At 50.6% G+C, this 24953-nt stretch overlaps 4 protein-coding genes across 11 annotated transcripts; 2 read left to right on the plus strand and 2 right to left on the minus strand.

The window, feature by feature from the left end:
* Window positions 1-71: 71 nt before the first annotated feature.
* ZW10 (zw10 kinetochore protein) lies at window positions 72-9647 on the plus strand. The gene is made up of 16 exons (XM_015883866.2): window positions 72-238; window positions 322-456; window positions 1176-1277; window positions 1450-1527; window positions 1634-1793; window positions 2017-2166; window positions 2452-2643; window positions 2969-3132; window positions 3414-3596; window positions 3779-4017; window positions 4947-5018; window positions 5638-5807; window positions 6411-6541; window positions 6879-7010; window positions 7538-7740; window positions 8018-9647. Exons 1-16 carry the CDS (start codon window positions 122-124, stop codon window positions 8136-8138), a joined length of 2349 nt encoding a protein of 782 aa, XP_015739352.1. The 5' UTR covers window positions 72-121; the 3' UTR covers window positions 8139-9647.
* Window positions 9141-13243, minus strand: TMPRSS5 (transmembrane serine protease 5). 6 transcript variants are annotated; one of them, XM_032449106.1, is made up of 13 exons: window positions 13162-13243; window positions 12354-12453; window positions 12052-12159; window positions 11846-11968; window positions 11442-11577; window positions 11270-11371; window positions 11135-11178; window positions 10898-11063; window positions 10641-10813; window positions 10441-10539; window positions 10127-10269; window positions 9893-10045; window positions 9141-9783 (listed from the first exon to the last, which is right to left on the minus strand). In XM_032449106.1, exons 1-13 carry the CDS (start codon window positions 13228-13230, stop codon window positions 9775-9777), a joined length of 1425 nt encoding a protein of 474 aa, XP_032304997.1. In that variant the 5' UTR covers window positions 13231-13243; the 3' UTR covers window positions 9141-9774. The 6 variants fall into 6 exon arrangements, with proteins under 6 accessions (XP_032304997.1, XP_015739355.1, XP_015739354.1 ...); XM_015883869.2 differs by having other exon boundaries at window positions 10898-11178; window positions 11270-11577; XM_015883868.2 differs by having other exon boundaries at window positions 10641-11178; window positions 11270-11577.
* A 98-nt stretch (window positions 13244-13341) lies between these two features.
* Window positions 13342-20427, minus strand: ARCN1 (archain 1). Of its 2 annotated transcripts, none has more exons than XM_015883878.1 (10): window positions 20257-20427; window positions 18759-19022; window positions 18006-18185; window positions 17582-17787; window positions 16999-17160; window positions 16664-16829; window positions 16137-16284; window positions 15740-15848; window positions 15443-15647; window positions 13342-14858 (listed from the first exon to the last, which is right to left on the minus strand). In XM_015883878.1, exons 1-10 carry the CDS (start codon window positions 20257-20259, stop codon window positions 14769-14771), a joined length of 1533 nt encoding a protein of 510 aa, XP_015739364.1. In that variant the 5' UTR covers window positions 20260-20427; the 3' UTR covers window positions 13342-14768. The 2 variants fall into 2 exon arrangements, with proteins under 2 accessions (XP_015739364.1, XP_015739363.1); XM_015883877.1 differs by lacking the exon at window positions 20257-20427 and adding an exon at window positions 20223-20240.
* A 7-nt stretch (window positions 20428-20434) lies between these two features.
* On the plus strand, window positions 20435-24913 carry IFT46 (intraflagellar transport 46). 2 transcript variants are annotated; one of them, XM_015883879.2, is made up of 10 exons: window positions 20435-20837; window positions 21254-21393; window positions 21587-21661; window positions 21775-21868; window positions 22305-22433; window positions 22678-22799; window positions 23043-23109; window positions 23403-23463; window positions 24060-24145; window positions 24581-24913. In XM_015883879.2, exons 1-10 carry the CDS (start codon window positions 20535-20537, stop codon window positions 24674-24676), a joined length of 1173 nt encoding a protein of 390 aa, XP_015739365.1. In that variant the 5' UTR covers window positions 20435-20534; the 3' UTR covers window positions 24677-24913. The 2 variants fall into 2 exon arrangements, with proteins under 2 accessions (XP_015739365.1, XP_015739366.1); XM_015883880.2 differs by having other exon boundaries at window positions 20437-20837; window positions 22681-22799.
* Window positions 24914-24953: the final 40 nt, after the last annotated feature.

A 24953-nucleotide genomic window follows, 5' to 3' on the forward strand; every position in this document is an offset into this window, starting at 1 on the left:
CCATCCCCATTAAGGCACACGGTGGCGGAGCCGTTCCCGCACTGTTGTGTCCCCTCCCGGCCGCCATCCGCCGCGGTGCCGGTCGCTGTTCCCGTGGTGCCGCGGGGCGGCGGGACGGAAGATGGCGGCGGGCGCGGGCTCGTTGGTGGCCGCGGTGTTGGCCAACTCGGGCCGCCTGGACAAGGAGGATCTGGGCACCCGCATCGGGCGGCTGTCCCGCCGTGTGGAGGAGCTGAAGGCAGGGCTGCAGGGCTGCGGGGCTGCGGGGTGAGCGGCGGGGCGATGTCGGTGTGTGTGACGGTGACGGTGGTGTCTCCACAGGGCGAGGTGTGCACCATGATCACCAAGAAATACAGCGAGTTCCTGCCCGGGATGCAGAGCGCAGAGGAGCTGGTGGCCAGAGTGGACGGGCTGTGCCGGAGCATCGACCTGCTGAGGGCCGGCGTGGAGAACGAGGTCATCACTTTATCCATTTCCTCTTGGTTTAACCCCAAACTGTGTGACCCCCCCCCCATCCCCCACAGCCCCGGTGTTTACAGAGGGCGTCACCCGTAGTGTTCCTTTGGATGACACATAGCAGAGGAGCAGCCCATGATGTGGGCTGAGCACTGCCACAGGGCTCCATCTGACAGCCTTTGGATACCACGCCTCCATCCCACGCCATTAAAACACCTCTAATGTACATAAAAAGAAGCAGCTTGTTGGGGCTTCTGCTGCTTATAAGGCCGACAGCGTGATGGACGGCCATAGAACTTACAGACATGGCCATTATCATGTAGCACAGCAGGTGTGCTGCTAACACCACCCTCCCATCCTCCTCCCTCAACCACTGGGTGGCAGGCAGCCCACAGCAGGGAATGGAACCAGATGGCCTTTAAGGTCCCTTCCAACCCAAGCCATGATCACAGAATCACAGAATGACCCGGATTGGAAGGGACCTCAAGGATCATGTAGTTCCAACCCCCCTGCCTAGCAGGACCACCAAACATACACATTTACTAGATCAGGTTGCCCAGGGCCCCGTCCAACCTGGTCTTGAACACCTCCAAGGATGGGGCATCCACATGATCCTGGTAACAAACCATTTTCTCTTTCATGCTTTTGTCACCATTAGGTGGAAATCTACCTGCTAACGTTTGGCTGCTGGAACTGAAGTGAGAAGTTTTGTGTTTTAGGTTCAGCGGGACCTGAACGTCGCTGTGGCTGAGTTCAGTGAGCTGAAGCAGCAGCTGGAGCAGGACACGCTGGTTCTGAGCATCCTGAAGAAGCTGCAGGAGGTGAGGAGGGGATGTGGGAGTGCAGCTCCAAGTCATTGAGTATTCTGCTGCTCTGCCTGTTCTGGGCTTCTCTTTTGAACAGCCAACTGCAGCTCCTCTGTCTCTACCCACACTGTTATTAATCCTGTGGTCTGATAGCATGGTTATATATAATCCTCTTTGGTTGTTGCAGTTTGACACAGCTCTTAAAGAGTACAACACTGCACTGCTGGAGAAGAGGTACATCGAAGCAGCTCAACAACTGGAAAAGGTGATCATGATTTCTTAAACATATGACAGAATTGTGCAGGAATACTGCCAGTAGGTTTCACAAGGCCTGCAGTTACCCATGGGATCTGTTTGACCTTTCCTACCAGGCACGGAGCAGCCTGAAAATGCTGGAATCCCGCAAGGGCTTTGAGCTGAAGATCCTGAAAGCGCTGAGCACGGAGCTGACGGTGCAGACACAAAACATGCTCTATCATTTAGGAGAGGAATGGCAGAAACTGGCTGTGTGGAAGCTTCCTCCTTCTAAAGGTACTCACAGTTCTAATAAGGGACTGATTCTGGTTCCGTTGTCCTGCGTGGTGACACGAGGTGCTCATTACTCACTTCTAAAGCTCTATTACAGGAGCCACGTTTTGTATTAGCAAGAGGTAGAATATTGCTTTAGCCACCAGCTGAGAACTGCAGTAGCTCCTCAGATCTGCTGCATCTCAGAACGTGCTCTACCAGAGAGATGTTTCTTCCTTTCCTTTAGAAACCATCGGCCCAGAGTCAGTGATACATTCAGAATTGCACTTATGCACACTGCCATCAAAAGAGGAAGAGATTGCAGGCCCACCTGTTGCTTCTGTGCTTCAGGCATTTGCTGTCCTTGGAGAACTGCGCACCAAGCTGAAAACTTTTGGTAAGGCAGACCTGGCTTTGTCTGTTGTTCTCTGCTTCGTATTAAAGATGCTGCTCTTTGCTGGGTCTCCATGTGTTTTGGATAGGTTAAATGGTTCTTTAGTGAAACCAGACCCAGTGTTTTTTGCCTCATGAGCATTCTCTGGTACAGCTAATCCAGGTGGTGCTTTTTTCACTTCATGTGGAGAATCTCTGCATCCAAAATAGGTTGGACCTCACTGGAAATAAACATGCCTGTCTCCTGCTGTTTGAAACCATCCATTTATGTATTTACTTAATTTCTCAGGCAAGTTGTTGCTGAAATACATCCTCAAGCCACTGATTTCATACCCGTTTCTTCAGCCATTCATAGAAGAGCAGTCAGATGTGGTCATCCTAAAGTTCAGGTCTGAGAAGCCTGACTTGGATCATTCCTCTCCTGCGGAGGTTTTTGACAAGATAAAGTTTATTCTCGAAGTTCTCCACAAATACCTGCTGAGTAAGTTGTCTCTCCCTTTTGGCCTTAGTCTGAGTTGCCAATCAACACCTTGTTCTTGTAATTGGAGTGGAAGCTCTCTTGAATAGCTGTTTGTTAAGCAGTTGTCTGCTAGATTTAAGCAGCTTTTAATGCTAGAAAATAACATAAATTCATATATCTATTGATCAGAACTGCATGTGGTTTGGATATGTAGAATATCTTCATTATGCAATTGTGGAACAGTTGAAGTGCTCTTTTAAAAGACAGAAAGAATTGAATGAACAGGTGAAGGGTCTGGTCCAGGGAGCAGGTATATTAAAACCCACTTCTGTTCTCTTCAATTCAGATGTGCCTGTTGAGCAGTGCGTGGAAGATAAGAAGGAGTGCAGAGTTACGCTGGCAGAACTGCTGGGTGATATGATATGGGAAGAGCTGTCAGACTGCCTCATTCAGAACTGTCTAGTGAATTCAATCCCATCCAACAGCAGCAAATTAGAGCAGTATATAGAGGTAGGTCTTCAAATCTTTCAGATGTACGTAGTGGAAATACCACATGACCATCTTCAACAGAAAGCTGGAGCCAAAAGGCTGTTACTGTGTGATCATGACCTCCAACTGAGCCAGCTTATTCCAGAAGAGTGCTGAGAGCTGTTAGGCTCTTTGCAGCCAGGTTTTATCCTTTACTTCCAGCTGAGTGGAAGAAGTTATATCCAGCTTTAATTTTGTTATTTGATTTTAGGAAACTTGCAGTCCACAAGTATCAATGGAGAACGTGTGTCTGCTCTTTTCAGGTGATTAAATCCACAGAGGAGTTTGAAAAAGCCTTGAAGAAAATGAAGTTCTTGAAAGGAGACGCAACAGATTTACTGAAATACGCCCGGAACGTCAACTCCCACTTTGCTAACAAGAAATGCCAGGATGTGATTGTGGCAGCCAGAAACTTGATGACCTCAGAAATACACGATACTGTAAAGGTACTGCTGCTGCACCATCCTGAAGGGGATCTACATGGTCTCCTGTGGCATTCATAAGCCATGAGGCCTCCAGCATTCTCAGGGGGTTTCTGCAGCTTAATGCTTGCCATGAGGTTGAAATCAGTGTTTTCTAACCTCCTTTATCTGGGCTCTAAATGTGGTTTTATTTTGTTTTCCCTTAGATCACACCTGATTCCTGTGTAACACTACCAAAACTTCCTGATCCTGGGTCTGGAGATCATGTTAAAATGCAAAAGACTTCTAAACATCTTCCTAACAAGATGGTCCATTTGGAGAATGACTCGAAGCTGAGCAAATACACGTTTTCATTGCCCACGTGTCGCATCAGTGCCTCAGTGGAGAAGCTGATGGAGCTGGCTTATCAGACACTGTTGGAGACTACAGCCAGCACAGATCAGTGGTAGGAATCGTATCTCAGCCTGTAACTTCTGGGAGTCAGATATATATTGTATTTGGCAACACTAAGCACCTGCTAATAGATGAGAAGAAATTCGTAAGAGCAGAGGGTACTTAAAGATTAGGATTAATAATTAAAGTTATGCTGTGTTTTGGCTTAAGGCTGCATCCCTTCCAGACTTTATGTTTCAGGGAGCATTCAGGTGGGTTTTGCCATATTTGAGCTATTGCAGCAGTGACAGCACGGTGACTCCGTGCTTTGCACAGGGCAGTTCCCAGCTTCAGTCTTTTGTTTGGGAGAAATGCTACAGCTGTGTTCACTGCAATGCTTTACCATGTGTCCTGTTTCTGTTGTTGAAAAAGATAAAAGCCATTTCTTTTGTTCCAACCTAATAAGGGATGGCACCCTAATGTTCTGAGGTGAGTTCTTGCTCTCTTTTTCAAGCAAAAAACTCCAGCTCTGCATCAGTCAGGGCTCTTGAAAGAAAACAGTGGAATGTTCTGAGAAGCTGCTTGCAGCCAGTTTTACAAACTGAGTCCAAAACCCTGAAGAGGGAGAGTTTCCCAGGTGCTGAATGCCCTGCACTGTACTGTGGCAGAGGGCTGAGCACGTTTGCATACCTACTGGGAGAAGGGACACTGCTCCCTTTGTTTGTAGGGTTTCACATATCTCTGTTCTGACATGTGGTCTGAAGCTCATCTCTTCCACGCTGAACTTACAAGGTCATCCCAGCTCTTGTGAGAAGCCTTTGTGAACTGCCGGGGATGCAGCCTTTATTGCCATCCCCTCAGTGATTTTGACAGCTTGTTCATTAAGGAGAATGTGCTTCACCACTAATAAAACTTTGCTGTAAGGGAGGGGCAGGGGTCACTTGGCACACACAAGATATTGATTCCTCAGACAAACTGACGGGAACCTTATTTTCTTTGTAGCTGCATCCAGCTCTTCTACTCAGTGCGGAATATATTCCAGCTGTTTTATGATGTAGTGCCAACATACCACAAGTAAGTGTGTGATGTGCATTACTTAAGGCCTGCTTTGCAGTCAGGGCTGTGCTGTTGGAACCATCCCACTCAATCTCTTATCCAACACATCCAGAAGTTACTGAGGAGTGAGTGGGAAGAAGCTGATGCTTTTAGTCCATTAGTAAATCATATCTGTTGCAAATTATTTGCTCGAGAGTTTCTACACTGGCGGTCTTACAACCAAGGAAATGGTTTTTAATATATCTTGGAATGAATGAGATGGATTCTGTGCCTGCTGGCCCTTACATGGGTGGGAGCACAAGTCACATCTTCAGTATATAACTAAGTCTTTTAAACTGGATCTTATAAACCTCTATCATATCCATTAACTAACATCATATCTATTAACTAGAACAGAGCCCTCCCCCTTGGCTTTGACCTTTAAGATCTTTCATATTGCTTTCCCTGTAGGAAAGAGCAGCAGCGAGGATTCAAAGTATACTTCTCTTCCAGCTGGTGGCTTTATCAAGCATTGCTTGCTGTGAATTACTTGCAACATCTCTCTAAAGTCAGACTGTTTTTGCAGTGTCTGTATGTCAGTTTAACAGAGCCAGGCCTAAATACATCCATTTCTTCCGTTCTCTTCTTCCTGAGACAGAGAGAACCTTCAGAAACTACCCCAGCTCGCAGCCATCCATCACAACAACTGCATGTACATTGCTCACCACTTGCTCACCATGGGACATCAGTTCCAGTACCGCCTGACCAACATCCTGTGTGATGGAGCAGCTACTTTTGTAGACCTGGTACCTGGCTTTAGGAGACTTGGTAATTTTACATTTCAGCATTGAAGTGCCTTGATGGATGATGTGGTGGTTAATACCAGTGTGTGCTGCTGAATGATTTAGAATGTATCTGCTGACTCAAATAGTTGGCTGTTATTTATGAGTTTTAGGCAAGGAAATCTTGGTGGGTCTGATGGAGCTCCTGGCCCTAAGCAGTACAGCTGTTTAAACAGGGCTATTTAAACAGGGCTCACCTTGTTTGGTGCATGTTCCAAGAGCAGACTGTTATCCAGTGAGGTGCTGTGCCACTCAGATATTGGGGATCTGCTGCTGACTCCTGCCACACTTTCTTTAGGTTGTTCTTTGGAAGCAAGTTCTGAGATAAGCTGCTATTAGTTTAACAGGAACCTGCCATCCACAGTGAGCTCTGCTGCTCAGCACTTTCCCAGAGTGCTGCAGCAATGCAAGTTGTGCAGGAGCTCATTAAATGCAGTGGCCAGGCCTGAATTGGCTCTGCGAGAATGATTGGAGACTGTAAATTTCTATTAAAAAGAAAACATCGTGGTGGTTTTATTATTGCAGTCTCTAAATCAGCATCAGCAGAGCAAATGAATAATGGCTTAATTGCTTCTTTTTGCTCCTAAAGGGATGGAGTGTTTTCTGGCCCAGATGCGAGTGCAGAAAGGAGAAATCCTAGAGAGGCTGTCAAGTGCCAGGAACTTCTCAAATATGGATGATGAGGAAAATTACTCTGCAGCAAACAAAGCCATAAGGCAGGTAGGCAAAGCAGAGCTGTAGTGGGACGTGCTGTTGCCTGTGGATGCTGCCCTTGGGCTGTGCCTCGTTTTGTGGGATGCTGAGTTTAAGTTCTGCTTGCACCAAGACAGCAGTTTCTTAATCACCATGTTTTTCTGTAGTACATACGTAGGGAGCTTCCTTGTTCAAGGAAAAGCTGTCACCTTTCTGATAAGCTGCAGTGCAAACTGAAGACGTTGCTTTCTTTTAAGGAACATCTGCTGGCTGTGATACTTCAGTGCAGTATCCTTATCATTTTGTGCTTCTCTTAACAATCTTCTTGATAACATGTTGATAACACGTGGCTGTTACATCCCAGGTATTGCATCAGTTGAAAAGGTTGGGGAAAGTCTGGCAAGATGTCCTTCCAGTCAACGTGTACTGCAAGGCCATGGGCACCTTATTGAACACAGCGCTATCTGAAATCATCACTAGGATTGCTGCCCTGGAGGTAACTGCATCATATGGATGTGCCAAGCAAGGTCTAAAGAGGTTGCATTTATGACCTCCAGAAGCTCTTTACAAGCTGAGGTTTTATGGGAGCCAGTTTTAGTCTACATCTTGAAGGGCCCTTCTGCTGTCAGTAAAGTGAACAGGGCTTGTTTTCCTTCAGCAGCTGGGATTCTTTCTTATGCTGTGCCTGCCAAAAAGCTTTGCTTTCTTTCTTATTGCTGGTATTACCTGCCAGTTTCCTTGTAAACCAATCAGACCTTCATAACCGCTCTGCCTCGCTGTGAATCTGCTCTTGAGAAGCACAGTCCTTGTTCTGAGTTCACTGCAGAGAACTTGATTAAATAGCTGCCTTGCTTGAGAACATTAAATGCAACCCAAAGCCTTTTTGCCTTCATGCACACAGCCCCATTTTGGGGTTTTAATTGGTTTTTTCCTTCATTTCACTTCCTGTTTGGTGATCCAAAACCACGCTTCTCTTCTGTTAACAACTTGATCAATTCTAGGTTATTCTCTGTTCAATTCTAGGATATCTCTGCAGAAGATGCAGATAGGCTGTACTCGCTCTGTAGGATCATGGTGGAGGAAGGACCTCAAGTTTTCACTCCACTGCCCGAAGAAGAAGAAAACAAGAAATACCAAGAGGAGGTTCCAGTCTATGTGCAGAAATGGATGACGTTCAAAGAGCTGATGATCATCCTGCAGGCCAACCTCCAAGAAATAGTAGATCAGTGGGTATCTGCAGGCTAAACTGAAAAGTCTGCTCTCAATACCTAATTAAATGATTCTGGACTCGGGTTGCATGCAGCTGATGGGCAATTAACTTGTTTTTGCTTCCAGACTTAGTACCATTCCGTCTTTGTAAATGCTTGATGCATTTCACTCTGCTTTAAGCATTCATTATAGGAGCTGGAGAACTGCTGTGGCTTGATGTGAATGCCCCAGAGGTTGGTTTTAATGCGAGGTTGCCATGTGGTTTTGTTAACCAAAGCTTTTTCTCCCTCGTAGGTGGGCAGATGGGAAGGGACCTCTTGCAGCTGAGTTCTCCCCAGCAGAAGTGAAGAGTCTGATCCGAGCTTTGTTCCAGAACACAGACAGGAGAGCAGCAGCACTGGCCAAGATCAAATAGCTCTGTTAACTCCTCTGATAAAGTGACAGTGAACTGAATCTTTTAACTGTTTCTTTCAGATTTGACCCTTTTACTGGACTATAAAAAGCATAGCATTGGATATGGGCTTGACTAAGGGAGAGGTTTCTTATCTCCCTGTATTTAAGGCAAACGGTTTGGCTCTGTGAGTCTCAGACCAGGAAATCAAAGGTGAACAGCACTTAAACACTGACAGCTTCTGCTCCATCTGCCAGGCAGGTGGAATTTGGGCTTGAAAATGCTATTTCCTCCCTGGAGGTACGCACAGATCCCAGGTTTTGCTTTCAGCTGGTGTGTGTACCGGGTAAAGAGGAGATGCTTTCTGTGGTGTTTGTTAAACCCCATCTTGGATTTCATCCTCCTGTAAGCCCAGCATAGGCAAAGAAATCAAGTCTTCTCTCCAGCTTCTCTCTGAGGATGATTGTTGCTGGCAGATGGGGCTGTCATGCAGTGCTGTACATCATCTCAAGCTTCTTTGCCTGGGGGGCTTGCAGAGGGATTTCTACTTCTCACTCATCAATCTTTCTTACCTATGCAGTTTTACATCAGGGGACATGTAGCCCCTTTGTCTCTTACCTCGTGTCCCTGCAGAATACAGATGAGACCCAGCGTTGGTGGCAGCGTTTGGTCTCCTAAGGATGCTCAGGTGCCAAATTTTGCTCTTCCCCACCTGTTCTGCTCGGGTTTCCCTGCAGAGTGAAACTGGAGGTGGGGGGGGAAGAGGAGCCCTCATTCCATGTCAGCTGTTTACCAGGTCAGTGTTTTGCACAAGAGGTAAGATTCCTCATGGCTTTCTTCCTCATTGCAAATATCCTAAGCCTGACTTTGCATCTTCAGTCTCACTGCCGGCTATGAGAGCCAGCTCTGCTCCTTCCTGTCCCCTTGTCTATGAAGCAGCAGGTCTGGCATCTCTTGTCTTTGCAGTAGTAACTTTTCTTTCCTTTTGAGAATGTAAATAACATAAGAAGGGAACTAAACGTGCACTCGTAACATTGGCTTTTATTTCACAGAAGGCCACACTTTGAGAAACACACACTTATTTTAATTGGAAAACTCATCAATAGCTGTTATTGAACCATCACCCCGAGGCCATGATGCACCACTTGCTGCACACAAACTGTTTCCAACCATGTGATGCTTGCAGACCAAACTTAGAGAGCTAAATATTGTAATACCATTGTATCCTTTGGATTTCAATCTGATTTCTCTTTGCATTCCTGCCCATGGCTGCAGAATTCAGCAGCTCACACTGCATCCAGCCTGCAGGGATGGCAGGCATCACTTGGACCTGCAGCTTCTCCTTTTTACTTGTGTATTATTTCCCCTCTAAGCAATTCAGCCAAGGGCTCAGAACGTTCCCGCACCCCTGGGGAGCCCTTGTCCTTTCACACATAGAGCAATCAGTAAGAAACAAAGAGCAAATGCCTCTTCTCCCGTGTCATTCACAGAAATGCAGTTTGCTATTTTCTTTAATAAACTATTTATACTGGCCATGTGGTGCTGTCCGGGGCTGTTCTTTTAGGGGTTGTAGGAACAGTGGGAATTAATTAGACCCGGCCTTTTCTTCACTTAGATGAGCATTGGGCTGTGTGTCTCTATGGGAGGTTCCTCCTTGCTTCTAGTAGATCTAGGCAAAGAGAAAGCAATTGGGGTGAGGGCAGGGTGCTAACAACAGTGGGGCTTCTCTGCAACACACACAGCTGGAACTGGAGCTGTGCTGCTGTTTGCAGCCATACCTCGGTGATGTGGTAGATCCAGGGCAGGAGCTGAGCCACGTTGGTATAAACCCCGGGGTGGTTGGGTTCAGCGCAGCCCCGTCCCCAGCTGACGATGCCCACCAAGCGCCACGCCAGCTCGTCCTGGCAGACCAAGGGGCCCCCGCTGTCACCCTGCAGCAGAGCAGGGATGTGAGCACAGCACAATCAGCCCCATGGCCGCCCCGCTGTGCTCCTGCTGCAGCCCCACGTCACCTGGCAGGCATCGATCTTGCCCTGCGGGTACCCGGCACACAGCATCCTGGCCGTGAGCTCTCCTGCGTACATGCACGAGCTGTTGCACCTCTGGGTGCTGATCAAGGGCACCAGGGCTTCCTTCAGCATCTCGGTGAGCTGTGCTGGGGAGGGAGGGAGAAGCCAAGAGGGGAACGTGATGGTAGTGAGCAGGAGGGGTTGGAAGAGGAGGGAGATGGGGTCGCACTGAGGGACTTGTGGGGCAACAAGAGGAGGGAGCAGCAGTGGCAGAAGCACAGGAAGGGCTGGCAGGGAGGAGCAGGGATGAGGCTTACCCTGGTCGGGCCTGGTGTAGCCCCAGCCCGACACCCAGCACGGCGTGCCAGGGAGCAGGTCCTGATGGGAGGGCAGCAGGCACAGAGCTCCAATGGTGTCTGGTGGTGAGCGGATGCGTTGGGCCCAGGTTGGCTCCTGTGCACACTGCTTCCCACCAGATGCCAGGAGAGGCTGAGGGTGCCTCACATCAGCGCCTTACCTGAGAAATTCAAGGGAACTCTCAGCTTCATCAGCGCGATGTCGTAGTCCATGCTGTTATCGTTGTACAGCGGGTGAGAAATAACCCTCTCCACGGGCAGCCCGGCCTCCTGCTTGGCTGAGCCGCGAGTGACACCAGCACGAACCATCCAGCCCGACGCGCTCCGCCGGTAGCTGAGGGGACACAGAAGAGCCCCCAGGGCAGCCCGGAGCCCCCAGCTCAGACCCTGAGCCCCCCGTGCTCGGGGCAGCCGGTACCTGTGCACGCAATGGGCGGCGGTGACGATCCATCGCGGTGCCAGCACGGAGCCGCCGCAGCGGTGCCGGGAGCCGTGGCTGACACTCACCTGCCATGGCCAGCGCCCGGGGGCAGCATCCACCCCCCCCACCACGCGGCTCCCGGGCGCAGAGCGCTGCCCGCAGGCTGCAGGAGGAGCGGGCTCAGCGGGCACGAGGGCCCGGAGGTCACGGGTGATGCAAAGAGGGGGCACCCACCTGAGCACTGCAGCGCCACGACACGGCCCGACTCGCAGCCGCTCCTGTGCGTGGGGAGCGGGTCATGGAGCGGGTCACGGAGCTGCGGGTGAAGGCAGCGCTTTGCACCAGCGCGGCCCCACGACCCGCCCGTACCGGATCTGCCACGCGTCCTCCAGGCTGGACCCCACCTGGGCGAACTCCTGCCCGTCCTCCACCCTCACGTCCGTCAGGTTCACCCCCTTCTGATGCATCGCTCTGCGGAACCAACAGCGGCGGCGCGCGGAGGGTCGGGCCGCTGCTCTGCCCCCATCCCACCCGCACCCACCTGAGCGCCCCGAGCTGCCGGCACAGCCGGGTGCCCATCGCGGGTCTCCAGCGCTCGTTGCAGACCAGCAGCCACCGGGACCGGCCCTGCGGCCGCACCGCCAGCAGGGAGGAACCTGCCTGGATCCTGAAAGACACTGACGGCACCGACATCACCTCCCCGCAGCAAAACAAGCTCCAAAGCGATTTGTAGGGAACGATAAACTGCTCACAAAGCTTCTGAAGCGTTCTCAAGGAGGGCACATGCAAAGGTAGGAGCACGCCGCGCACTGCTGCTAAGGAACACAGGGAGATGCAAAAGCAAAGTGCAACCATTGCGGCATGCAGCTGAGCTAAGCAGGAGGTTCATCAGATTCACTATCCAGGAGTATCTCAGGCTCAGCGGGGCAGTGGGAAGGGGAAAACCTCCTCCAGGCGCCCCGCGGACCACAGGCTCCTCCTCCTCGCCCTCTCTGCACGCTGTCACCGGATCTAATGCCTGTGGTTTGGCCAAGCCCTGGTGCGGCTCTGGACCCCCGAGGTGCTGCCCTATGGGAGAGGAGAGCGGTGGGTGAGGGGTGCAGCGGGGCAGGAGCCGGGCAGGGAGCCGGGGCTGTTGTGCAGGCACTGACCCAGCAGCCAGGCCCCGGCCACCGCTGCCAACAGCAGCCCCACGGCCCCCAGCAGCAGCAGCAGCCTCCAGGTGGTGCAGACGGTTTCCGTTGATGCAGCGGCAGAATCTTTAGGAAACAAAGAGATGAACGCAGCCCCATCCATCCCTCACACCTCCGTCCCCTGGATACATCCCCCGGTCCCTGTGCCCCTACGCCTGGGACCCTCCAACCCTTTGCTCCGAGCTGATGCATTGAAGCCGTGGGTTCTGCAGGGGCTGAGAGCCGGGCAGGGTCCGTCCCTTCCTCCCCACACAACTCACCGTGCCCCATCCTCAGCTCTGCTCTGGGGCTCTCACAGCTCCGTGCATCACCTCCAGCGCCGGGCACGTCGTGGGGATGGTGCTCGGCTGCATCCGGACCCTGCGGAAAGGAGCAGGGAGGGATCAGTGACAGCCCAGGTGCCATACAAGGGGCCGGCTCCGCTCCGCAGCCCCGCTCACCATCCCAGCACCGCACACACAGACTCTGCTGCTCCCAGCAGCTCGTGTTTCCCTGCCCGCGCCGTGCGCACCGCGGAGCTCAGGGCGCGTTGAAGGGGCTCCTTGTTTCAGCTCCTTGTTTCAGCTCCCAGCCCGTCTCCCAGCTGCCGTCCCCTCCTCCCCCCAAAGCTCCTCCGTGAGGAGCACCCGGAGCGGCCCAAGGCTGTTGAAGGACCAGCACATAACTGCTGCTTATCAGCCCATCTGCAGCCATGGGGCAGGGGAACAGCCCCAGAGCCCCGTGCCGGGCCGCCCCTTTGGATGGCAGCGCACCCGGAGTGAAGGTCAAACAGCAGCGCCTGGTTTTCCATCTCATTCCTTGCTGCTGATGACAGCTGGCTGCTGCCTGCAGGACGGGGACACCTCCCACCCGCAGCTTGAAAAGGATCTTCTCTTCTTTACACACTCCCGCAGCCCATAAGGCGCAGCTGATGGCTGGTACTCCATCAATCAATGTATTTTTAATGCTGTTTACTCGAGGGAAGCCCCATGAATACTCCAGCACGGCTCCGCCCCGCAGGTTCACACTTGGCAGGGGGACCCAGCGGGGCCGGTTCCAATCACTCCATCTCATCCCTTCACCATCTACCTCCGCTCTTAATGCCGGGACGCTGCTCAGCTCCAGGAGACTCAATGTTCCCCCCTCACATTGTGCCATAACATCCCATCCCGGGCTCTGGCTGCTGGATCTGGCTCTGTTTGGTTGCAGCACCACGCAGTGTCCCCACACAGCTCCAACCCTAAGGCAGGCAGAAGAACCCCAGCCAGATTCCTTTTATAATACTCTTTTTATTTGATTAAAGAATTTGTCTTCTTTGTATACACTGGAATGTGCTCTATTCCCTAGGCCAGTATTGTACAGGGTTACAAAAACTGGGGTTCTGCTTTTTAAATATCACCCTCCAACCGAGTTCAATAAAAATGCTCCTTTGATGGTTGAACTAAACTCGACTCCATTTTAAAATCATACAGACAAGCAACTCCTGAACACAACTGAATTAATAAAGATTCATTGTCTACTTCACTACGGGGTTTGCTTTCCCTCCCCCAGAACAAATCACCCTCCCAGGGAAAGAATCAGTTTGTTTCCTCGCTGGCGCTGTTAACAGAGGAGAGACCGCTAACTTCTTTGGCAGAGGAGCCCATAGGAACCAACAGGCCTCACACAGCACAGTGCACGGCTTTAGGGCTTGGACACCACGTGGATTTCACCTGCAGGCTCAGCCCACACTGCAATGGGGAGCTCCCCTGTGAAAGCAGGTGGGGGGGGAGCACAGCCCTGGGGACAAAGTGATGCTAAGCAGGCAGAGGGGAACAGCTCTGGGTGCTGCTCACGCTCCGATCAACCCCCTCCTCCACTCCCAAGCACCGAGAATGAACATGGGTTGGTGACAGGCCCTACCCGCACTCCTACTGTGTGCAGGTGACGCAGTTCAGCTCACCAAGACACTGCACAGCCTGAGCCAGGACATGAACCTTGGCCAGGGAGTTACTGCAACAACAAACCTTCAGACAGGCACCTGTGGGTGTTGTGCTCCCTGCAGGGCAGACTGGAGTGTTCAGAGCCGCAGCCTGTGCCGCCTACAAGCCCCACTCTGACCCAGCGCCAACACCAGGAGAGGCCCAAAGGACTCCTACAGATCTGGGGCTGAAGTTCAGTGCTGTACAGCAGGGCTGTAGCCACAGCAAGGAACAGCGCGATCGGATCTGAGCTGTGAGTCCACTTCTTCCAGCTGGAAGGGTCCAGAGAAGCACTGCATCACTGAGTGTATCATCCTAATGCCTGTTTTCATCACCAGAAGCGAAGAGTTGAAGGCTGAGGAGAAATTAAAACGGCAGCACCAACGATGGACCAGGGTTTGATAATTAAAAATGGGTGAACGTGATGTCTAATAGGCTCTGGGACTGAGCTCCAGTCATCTTCATGGGAGGTGGGGAAGTGTTGAATCCAGGTTCTCTGCAGAGATCTTGTTCTCCTGCCAGCCAGTACAAATCTGCCAAAGAAATTGGGAGCCTTTCCCCTCCATGAACACGTCAATTCTCTGCCTAAAATGTCTGGCACACAGAGCCGGGTGTCTCAGCAGAGAGGGCTGCGACGTTCCAAACATTCAGAATAAACTTCGGCCTCTTTTTTTGTTTTGTTTCTTTGTTTGTTTTAATTTAAAAATTTCCTTTGCAAATTCCCCACAGCCAACATTACAGGATTTCGTACTTGTCCACCAGGAAGGTGGTTTCAGTAGAAAACCTTACAGGGCTGTTTCCATCCACCTGGGTCACTTTGGTAACCTGTGGAGATAACACATAGAGCGAGGTCAGCATTTAACATTACTTCCCAACACAAGAAGCACGACTTTCCAGCTCCAATATGGTCAAGGAGGCCCAGAACCAACCCAGGACTCATGAACCACCAGTCAGTGTTTAGGAAAGTCTTTGGCCAGGGGATGCTGAGGTAGCTTGGCAGCACATTGTGAAGCATTAAGCCCCTGCAGGAATCAGACACTGGTGTTGACTGCTCTCATTCTGATATGCAGAGGAAGGGGCAGCCCCAAACACACACAGAGCATGAGCAAAGCTTATGCTACTGCGATCACAGAATCACCAAGGTTGGAAAAGACCTAAAAGATCACCCAGTCCAACCGTGCACCTATTACCAATAGCTCCCACTAAACCATGTCCCTTCACACAACGTCACAGCACTGTATGGGAAAAACTGCCGGTGGGGGGACATGCTCTTCTGAAGATGACAGTACAGTACATCAAGGACTTGTGGCACAAGCACAGCCAGTATAACTGCAGATACAGCACAGTCTCTATGCGTTCCCCAGTGAGTGTGGCTCCCAGAGCAAGCCCTGCATTAGTGCTGACCATACCTGTATGTTGCAGTAGTTCTTCTTGGAGATGAAGGAGACTTGTACTGGAAAGAAGTCATTTGGCTGCCCTGCTATGCTGAACTCCAGGCTGCCGCTCTTGTTTTTGGCATCTATCACTGGCAGGCACCACTCAAGGAGATTTCTCCGGCTGTCATGGCGATACTCACCATCGATCTCCCCAATCACCGGGGCACCAACACCAGACCTACAGCAGGCAAAGAGGAGAGAGGCTTGGCCTGATCTACGAACCCCAAAGGTGACAGGTACGTGAAGGGCCAGGCACAGAACATTACTTACGGTAAGGGGATCATGATGACCACATCGTTCAGTTCTAAGCTCTCCTCCTGCAACTCGTATTCAATGTTAACATCACAACTGTTCCCACTTTCTGATGGCCAGCAGTTAACTGAGAGTAGAAAAACAGTATGCTGAAATATACAACCTCTGTAGGAAGAACAGGCTTTCAAAGGATGATGCAAAGCAAAGTAAAACTCGAAACAACAAATTTTGTCAAATAAAATCTTTGTGTTCTTCGAGAACAGAAAACAGACATTGGTAATAACAGCCTCATAATGTCCCTCAGTGCAGAGCCAGCCCAGCTGCTGCAATGCAAGGTGCAAGCAGGCAGCTCACAGACTGACACCAGGTTCCTCCACTGGAGGCTCCCACTGGCCCTGCACACACTTGCACTCACTTGTCAATGGAATGAAGGATTCTTCTGTCGTCTGCAACCGCCACTTCAGCACACCCACATCACTGTTAATAGGGAATGATTTCTCTGGATTCTTCAAACCAATCTGTGATTCCGCAGTAAACAGCTTCTTGTCCACATTGGGGTGAGTCTGAAACGGGAACAAAAGCCGAGGCTGCATCAGCTACAGCAGTAACCTCAAGCCGAAGGCAGACCTGTACTTCAGATAACTCATGTTCCAGTAGGACAGACCTAATATCCCTGAGAACCTTCCTCCACCTTGAACCTGCACCTGCCTCAGAAGCCCTATTACAGCACATCCACATCAGCCTCAAATTCTGTCTGGATTTCTCAAGTGACCTTCAACCTTTTCAACAGGATCTAGCCCAGTATTTACACTGCAGGCTGTGGTGACTCCTCCCACTTTCAATTTATTAGCTGAAAAGCCTGGGATAAGATCACAGCACACCAACACACACAAGTATTTGCCATTTTGCCTATACAACAGCATGGCACACCAGTCATGTTACCTGTAATTGCACTCCCCTCTTGTCTTCATTTTCTACATGCAGGCGAATTCGTGCAAATTTTTCATCAGAGATGTGCAGCATGATCATGCCATGCAGCTCCATATTCTGTAAGCCTCCATCACGGCCACAAGTCAAGGAAATTTTCTCCTCTATTTTCATATGCACGCTGGATAAGCAAGAGAAGAAACTAATGGTCAACAAGGACAGTCAACGCACAGTGAACACATGCTCCAAAGAGCATGATGGTCCCCAACAAAACGATACATACAGCAGCACACAGATCACAAAGCAGTGAGAAGACAGCTTTCAGAAGAAGCATAACACATAATACCTACCTCTCCATATTAATGGGCGGTGCAAGAACTTTGGCTGCTTCTGTAGAGCGTTTGCCTACAGAAGTCATGATATTTTCTCCCTCCGATTTCAGCTTGTCCACAAAGTTGTCCACCTCCTTCCCTTTGGCGCCCAGTTTCAAAGCTTTACTAGGACCTGATGGTCTAAACAAAACACACAAACACCTCCAAGTCAGTTCAGCACAGCAGTTTCATCCATCCTCAGTCTGATCTTCAAGTGTTGTAACTTCAACAATATTAAGCTCACTTCAGTAGCAGTACACACAGGAGGGGCCTGCCCTTCCCTATCTTCCTGTAGAGACAGAGTCACACACAGAATCCATAATTACAGTACAAAATGCTCCTTGCATGACCAGGGGGAGAGAAAGCTCTTGATTCCCAAAACACAGCACCAGCCTGACAAACACCAACAGACCACACCAGTGCCAGCCATACCTGACCACTCCCTTATGTACCCACACACACACACCAGGTACTTCAGCACCTGTTTATCCATGAAGACTCAGGAGGAAGCCAAACAAAACCCTTCAGACAGCACTAACTGCTGCCAACTGCACACACCTACCTGGACGGTGCTGGTGCCACTTTGGGCTTCTCTGTTTCAATGATGGTCTCTGTGATCATTGCTGCTGTTGTGCCCCCAGACACAGCTGAGCTGCCAAAGCCACCGAAGCCAGGCGCCTTCTTGCCCAGCCTCTCTGCATCCCTCCTGGCCTGCTGCAACTCCTTCGCTTTACGACGCATCTCAGCTTTTGCTTCACGTTCCTGAGTCTGAAATAAAAGATGAAAGCTGCTAAAGCTTTGCAATCTCAGTTTTATTCTGTACAGCTGCTCACGGTGTCTTCTTACAAACACAAAATGCCAAAGAATGGGTATTCAGTGTACAGGAAAGCTAAGTATCTTTAAAAGCCTTGCCAAAGTGGAGTAACACCTTTGCATAAAGAAGCAGTGCTCCCAAAGCACCTTGCACCACAATTAGTTCCACTCACCTCTCGGACAGCTCGGAACACCTTTTCTTCATGCGACTCCATCTCTGTGAAGGTCCGAATTTGTGCCAAGTTTACATTCTCACGGTAGCCCAGGGCAACAATTTCATCAAAGGCAAAAATCAGGTCAAAGCAGTGCTCAGAGATCTCATTCTCCTCTAGAGCTCGGCAATATTCAGGGATCTAGGTAGGGAAAAGCATTGCAAACAGATGTAGATGTGACAATCAGCACCCACTGAGCTGCTGTTTAAGATGAAGTTTTGTGACTATTTTTTTCCTTCAACTAAAACACTTATGGAGTCTTTCAGCACAGTTTTAACTTTGTAATTCACTACAAAACACACCCTGTGATGCTGCTCAGTTTCTTGAAGATCCTTCAGCTGCACAGATATAGATTATGAAGTTAATTAAAAAAACAACTGCAAAAACCCATGACTTAGAAATCCATTTAGAGCACTGCTATGCTTCTCAATCACAATGTGAAGCCAGGACTGAAGGAATGCAGTTGCTACCTAAAGAACATAGAAATATCTGACACTACATTCGCAGCATCTCTTTGGCCTCACCAGTTAAATGGCAAGCATGGATTTCTCACATGTAGTTCAAAATTACCACAGGAGCAGCAAAGGTTACTTCCAGGTCAGGAACAAGCCATAGATAACCAAGTTATGAGGTGGAGGCAGAGTGCTTCAGCACCAGCTTGCCACTGTTTGGGGCTACAGGTGTGAACACAGGACCCGACGTGTAGATCCTTACCACTCTAGAGAAGAGTCGGAGTGTTTCCAGGTCTTCCAGGATGTTGCTGTTTTTCGTGGTGATCAGCACCATGTAGAGCTTCTCCATCGGCTGATACACGTACCTCACGCTCTCTGTTTCCACAAAGGTGTGTTGCTTCCCAGTGTTCATCAGTTTGGGGAAAGCTGCCAGCAGCCCCTCGATGCGGGTTCGGGTCATCTCCACAAACTGCCGGGAGACGATGGCCTTCCCTGCCTTGGTGCAGACAGCTGCCGCCAACAGCACCTATAGGGACACAGACACAGCATTGAAAGCTCTCAGTCCTCCATTCAGGCTAATGCAACACCTTTTCCTATAGGGCTATGACAAAACCCCAGCAATGCTTTAGGCAAAAACTGACTTATCTGTTAGTTCAGCCCCAGCAGAAAAGTCACAATAAAGACCAGAACACTTTGAAATGTGACATCTCTTCCCAGTGCCACACTTAAACTAAGCCGGGTTAATAAAATATTGACCATTATATTAATTACAGCACGTGGATGGTTCTCCTGGGCATTTCACTGATGTTATCACACCAACAATAGAAAGGCATTAAGGTAACTGCCAATTCACCCTTTCTCATTCTCTCCGCCTCGACTTCGTCCTGAAATACTTCTCTCACAGATTAGTTTCTTAATTAACATAGTGAAGATAAAGCAGTTTCTAAAGGTAAGATCCTTTCACTCCCCAGCCAGTTTTAATCACAGTATCCTAACAATGAGAAGCACCAGAAGTTCTTCAGTGTCTGTACATTTCAAGCATGAACCCCAGCACGGCCAGGTGAGCAGCCAGCAACTGCTGTACATTGAGTGGCCATAGGAACCCTGTAGTCAGGGATATCTTGAAGAAAGCAACAGGCATAAGCCTCCATTTCCCAACTGCTCTTTGAAAGGGCTGTGAGTGCAGCACAGCACAGCACAGCACCGAATGGCACAGCTGATCTCAGCAGCACCTCGGCCTCTGTCACCAAGCAGCAGGTCCCGTTCGGGGACGGAAAGCTCACAGCTCCACGTCACCCACAGCCAACGGGACACAAGTGACCTCCACCCGAGCTGGCAGCTGAGGCAGCAAGAGACGAGGCCTGGTTACAGATGTCAGCCTTAACGCTGCAAGCAGCCTCCACGTTACACATCACGCAGCGCACAGCGGGCAGTGCCCCCCAACCGCCCTGCGGCAGCGCCCGGTAAGCGGAGCTGGAGGCTCCCACAGGCCGCGCCACGTCCGGGCCCGGAGCGCAGCGTCACCCGGCGGGGCAGCACGGCCTGGAGCGGCCCGGGTCCATCGCGGAGCTGCGGAGCGATCCGACAGTGCTCGGGGACGAGGCCAGAGAACGGCAGCGGAGCCGCCGAGCGATGAGCGGCCTGGCCAGGCCCCGCGAGCTCTCCGACCCCGGTCCGGCCGGCAGCGGCCCCACGAGCGGCGGCTGAGCTCTGGGCACAGCCTTACCATGGCGGCGGCTCATGGCCGGGCACACCCTTACCATGGCGGCGGCGCTCGGCTCGGCGCTCGCTCCCTCGCGGCTCCGCGTCCCCTCGGGCAGCCCCACAAGATGGCGGCGCCGAGCCACGTCCCCAGCCGGAAGCGGCGCCGCGCACGACGCGAGGGGCGGGGCGGGGCGGGAGGACCCGGAGCGCGGCCCTGGGGGCGGCCCGCGTCAGTACCGGCCCCGGCCGGCAGGGGGCGACACCCACACGCGGCTGCGGGGCCGGGCCGCGGGCGCCGCTCTAGCCGGGAGAGGGAGAGCGAGACGGGGTCGCCATGGCGACGGAAGGCGGCGTCATGGCGGAGCGGCGGCCGGCCGAGGGGAGCGGGGACGGGCCGGGCCGCGCCATCGCCTCCCCGCGACCCTCCGCACAGCCTCGGCCCGTGGAGAACCAGCCGTACGACGAGAGCCTGGAGCTGCCGGACACCGAGGAGGCGGCGGGGAGCGAGAACCGGCCGCAGGGATCCCGCCGGCCGGGGCCGATCTGGTCGGGAGGAGGCGGCACGGGAGCGCGGCCCAGCGGGGCGGGAGAGCGCGGCAACGACCGGGAGGGAGGAGGAGGCAGCAGCAGCAGCAAGGTACGGGGGGAGAGGGGCGGTACGGCACGGGACGGTACGGCATGGTATGGTACGGTATGGTACGGTACGGTACGGTATGGCACGGTATGGTACGGTACGGTACGGTATGGTACGGTATGGTACGGTATGGTGCGGTATGGTACGGTATGGTACGGTATGGTACGGTATGGTGCGGTATGGTACGGTATGGTACGGTATGGCATGGTATGGTACAATACGGTATGATACGGAACGGTACTGCACGGTACGGTACGGTATGGCTCGGTACAGTACGGTACGATACGGTACGGTACGGTACAGTATGGCACGGTACGGTACAGCACGGTATGGTATGATACGGTACGATACAGTACAGTACGGTACGGCACGGCACGGTACGGTACAGTAAGTAAGGCCGCGTCCCTCCTGCCCTGAAGGAAACAGTGGCCAGGCTGGGACCCTCCACCGCCAGCGAGGACGACGATGATGACGATGATGATGATGATGATGACGATGATGAGGATTCCTCCGAGAGCGACTCTGAGGACTCGGAGGAGCGCGGGGCTTCACTGGAGGGGTGAGCAGCGGAGGGAGCCGGGAACCCGTGGCTTAAAAGGGTTGAACAGAGTTGTGCACGGACAGGAAGCCTCTTACAGTGAGAGTGTCCTGCTTCTGCTTTGGGGCACAGCTGGATCCATGTTCGTGCCTTTGTTCTTGTACAAAAACTGATAGGAAGTAATGTCTGCAAGAATTGCTTTTCCTCTCTTCAGTGACTACAACCTCGCAAACTATGACTACCTGCCGGTATCTCCTGAAATTAAAGAACTCTTTGAATACATAAGGAGGTGAGTTGAAGGAGCTTTCGCCTGCCCTGGGTTCTCCTTTGTCTCAAGGTCTTTGTCTCTGGCAGGAAATGTCAATTGCCCACTATGCAATCCTGTTGTTTTTCTCTCTCAAGATACACTCCGAAAACAATACAGATTGAGCACAAACTGCAGCCTTTTATTCCAGACTTCATTCCTGCTGTTGGAGACATTGATGCCTTCCTAAAGGTACAGTGTTTTCAGATATCCCCATACCTGCTGACACACAGGGTGAAACAGAAGGTGGTTTAGATATGAGCCTGGCAGACTGCAGCCACACTGACCTGGTGGTAGCGAGGTGCCCTTGCCCTGTGCTGCAGATACTGCTGTAGACACCTAGGAGATCACAAATAGCAACACTATGACCTGGCTGGTCACTTTGGTAACATCCCACATAGCACATATGTAATTTGGTGCAAGGGCTGCCTGTTTCTTTGTCCAACACCTTATGCATTTCAGGTACCGCTGTGTTAACAACTCGTATTTTCTGCTCTTTCAAAGCATCACGCTTACAAATTTCTTCTGAATTGAGTCTGAATTTCTAACAACAGGGAGAAGCTGTACAGAATAGTTCCAGCATCCCCTGCTACTCCCATAGAGGATTCCTTCTGTGTTTTACCTGCAGGTCCCACGCCCAGATGGCAAGCCTGATAACCTCGGTCTGCTGGTCTTAGATGAGCCATCAACAAAGCAGTCAGATCCCACAGTACTCTCTCTTTGGCTAACGGAGAATTCCAAACAGCACAACATTACAGTGAGTCATGGGGAGAGAGAAAACATTTACTGCACCCAGGCTAGAATGAAGACATTGCACTTTACTCTTTGTGGGACTATAGCAACACAACACAACTGATAACTTGGCTTTAAAAGCAGAAAAATAACCCTTTTTGACCTATAGCTTTAAACTGAAATGTATCTAAGCCCTGCCTCAGGCAAGTCTCAGTACAGACTTAGGAAAACCACCACAAAGTGCTTCCAGGTTTCTATTTTTGTTTCAGCAGCAGATAAAAGTGAAAAGTGTGGAGAATGCAGAGAAGAACCCCAAAGCCATTGACAACTGGATTGAAAACATCAGTGAACTGCACCGCTGCAAACCTCCTGCCACTGTCCACTACAGCCGGTGAGTCATTATGTCAGCAGAACATCAGGTCAGTGGGTGGCAAAGTCCAGGAGCACTGAGCAGGATGATCTCAGTGTCTCTGAGAGGAATAAGACGTGCTGAGTTTCAGGCCAGTTGTTCTAGCGTGTTTCTTTAGCCTTAGTGCTAAGACTGTCTGTCCCATTCACAGCAATGGCAGTAGGAAGCCATTTCAGCTTCTTGCCTGCAATCCTAATGTTTCTGTTTTTCTTTCTTCCTTTACAGGCCCATGCCTGACATAGAGACCCTCATGCAGGAGTGGTCACCAGAATTTGAGGAGCTCTTGGGAAAGGTATGGCATCCAAGTGTCAGGCACAGCATTACAAATTAAAAATGTTCAGGGCTCAGCATTAAAAATGATCCCACTTGAAATCTAGATTTCTCTTCCTCTTTGACCAGTTTGCTTGCACCCTGTTCAGTTCAGATTTGTTCTTCACTGAACATTTTGTTCTGATCAGACAATGGGAGCAGCCTAAAGTCTGAATGCCTGGCTGCTGCCCAGGTAGCCCCTGTTCTCAGTTCTGGTTTCGTGCATGTTCTCAGGCCTTTGCTGTATGAGAGCAAAACTGACAACTTCTTTTCCAGGTGGGCCTCCCAACTGCAGAAATGAATTGTGACCTGGCTGAATACGTTGACATGATATGTGGTAAGCAGGGAAGATCCCTCTTTTCCCCTTACTTACAGATTATCTGATTGTCCCTATCCCTAGCACAGAAATTAGCAACAAAAGGAAATGCTCAGCTTTGAGAGACAGTGAGGTTTCTCAAGCTGGTCCAAAGAGGATGTTTCAACTAACTGTTATCTCATTGCTATTCATCTTTCATGGGCTTGGGTTCTTTCTGCTCTGCTCAGCACGCTGATGATAGTGAGCAGTCAACTCTTCAAAGAGCTTAGGTAGGAAAAACCAAACAGCTCAATCCTTGTACATATACTTGATCCTTTTGGACATTCAGGACAGTCCAACTCCAGTCTTGCATACTGTTCACAGCTGAAGACACAAATGTACTGCTGGCCTGTCACTGTTATTAAAAAAAAAGGAGATTTGTAGGTACAGATTCAGACCTAAGTAGTCAAGTCCATTCTTTGTCGCCTTCAGTAGGAAGTGGACTCTTGTGGCAAAGATGCGTGCAGTCATAGATGAGCAAAGGGCCAAGTCATTGGAGGCAGTGAGAAGTTCAGGGCTGACCTACAGTACTCCATACAGAGGAGAGTAGTCCTGTACTCTTCTGCTTTTCTTTGTAGCCATTCTGGACATCCCTGTATACAAGAGTTGGATCCAGCCTCTGCACGTCCTTTTCACACTCTACTCGGAGTTCAAGAACTCCCAGGTAAGCAAGCCCAGGCAGACACAGGTCACTCAGCTGGAAGCATTACAAAAGACATCCTATCCTTAAATTTGGCCTTGTTGTGCTCTTTGTGTGTGAAGAGCTAGTAAGCAGGAAGCTATCATAAAAAGTGTCCACAGAACATTTTCTAAGGTCCTCATTTCCCTTGTATCACAAGGGAATTGATATTGCAGTATTACACAAGGAGCCTCTGACTTACTGCAGGCCTGGCATTGTTTAGCAAACCAACGTGAGTCCAGATGCTTTTTCCCACTAAAGTCATGGTGACTGTGCTGAGCATAAACAGAACATGCACAAAGGGAGGTTTGCTGCTCAGCACACAGCTCATATGGTGCTGAAGTGTATTGGATTTACAGGTACACATGTACTACCTTCAAGTAGTCTCATCTTTACTCTAATGCATTCTTTCTCCTGCAGCATTTCAAGCCTCTGGCTGAAGGGAAGAAGGCTAGGAGCCCTCCATCCAACACACTTCCACAGTCAGCGGAAGCAGAAGTATTAAGCTTAACTTGAAGCTTCACCTTAAAACCTCATCTCTCAGATCAACGTCTGCTACTGGACATAGATATCTGACTAAAGCAACCTGTGAAGCAACACACAGGATTTCTAAAGCCTCCCTTAGATAGATACTGATGAGTTATTCTCCACTTGTAAGTAGAATTGTACTCTTCACTTTTATAGCAGACGCTGCCTAATAGCTCCATTTTGACTCATCTCCAGGGAATAAAGCATTAAACTCACTTTTCCAAATGACAGACTCCACGTGACACTGCTGTTACAGAGCAAAGGC

The sequence above is a fragment of the Coturnix japonica genome, chromosome 24, assembly GCF_001577835.2.
Source record: "Coturnix japonica isolate 7356 chromosome 24, Coturnix japonica 2.1, whole genome shotgun sequence".
Lineage (NCBI taxonomy): Eukaryota > Metazoa > Chordata > Aves > Galliformes > Phasianidae > Coturnix > Coturnix japonica.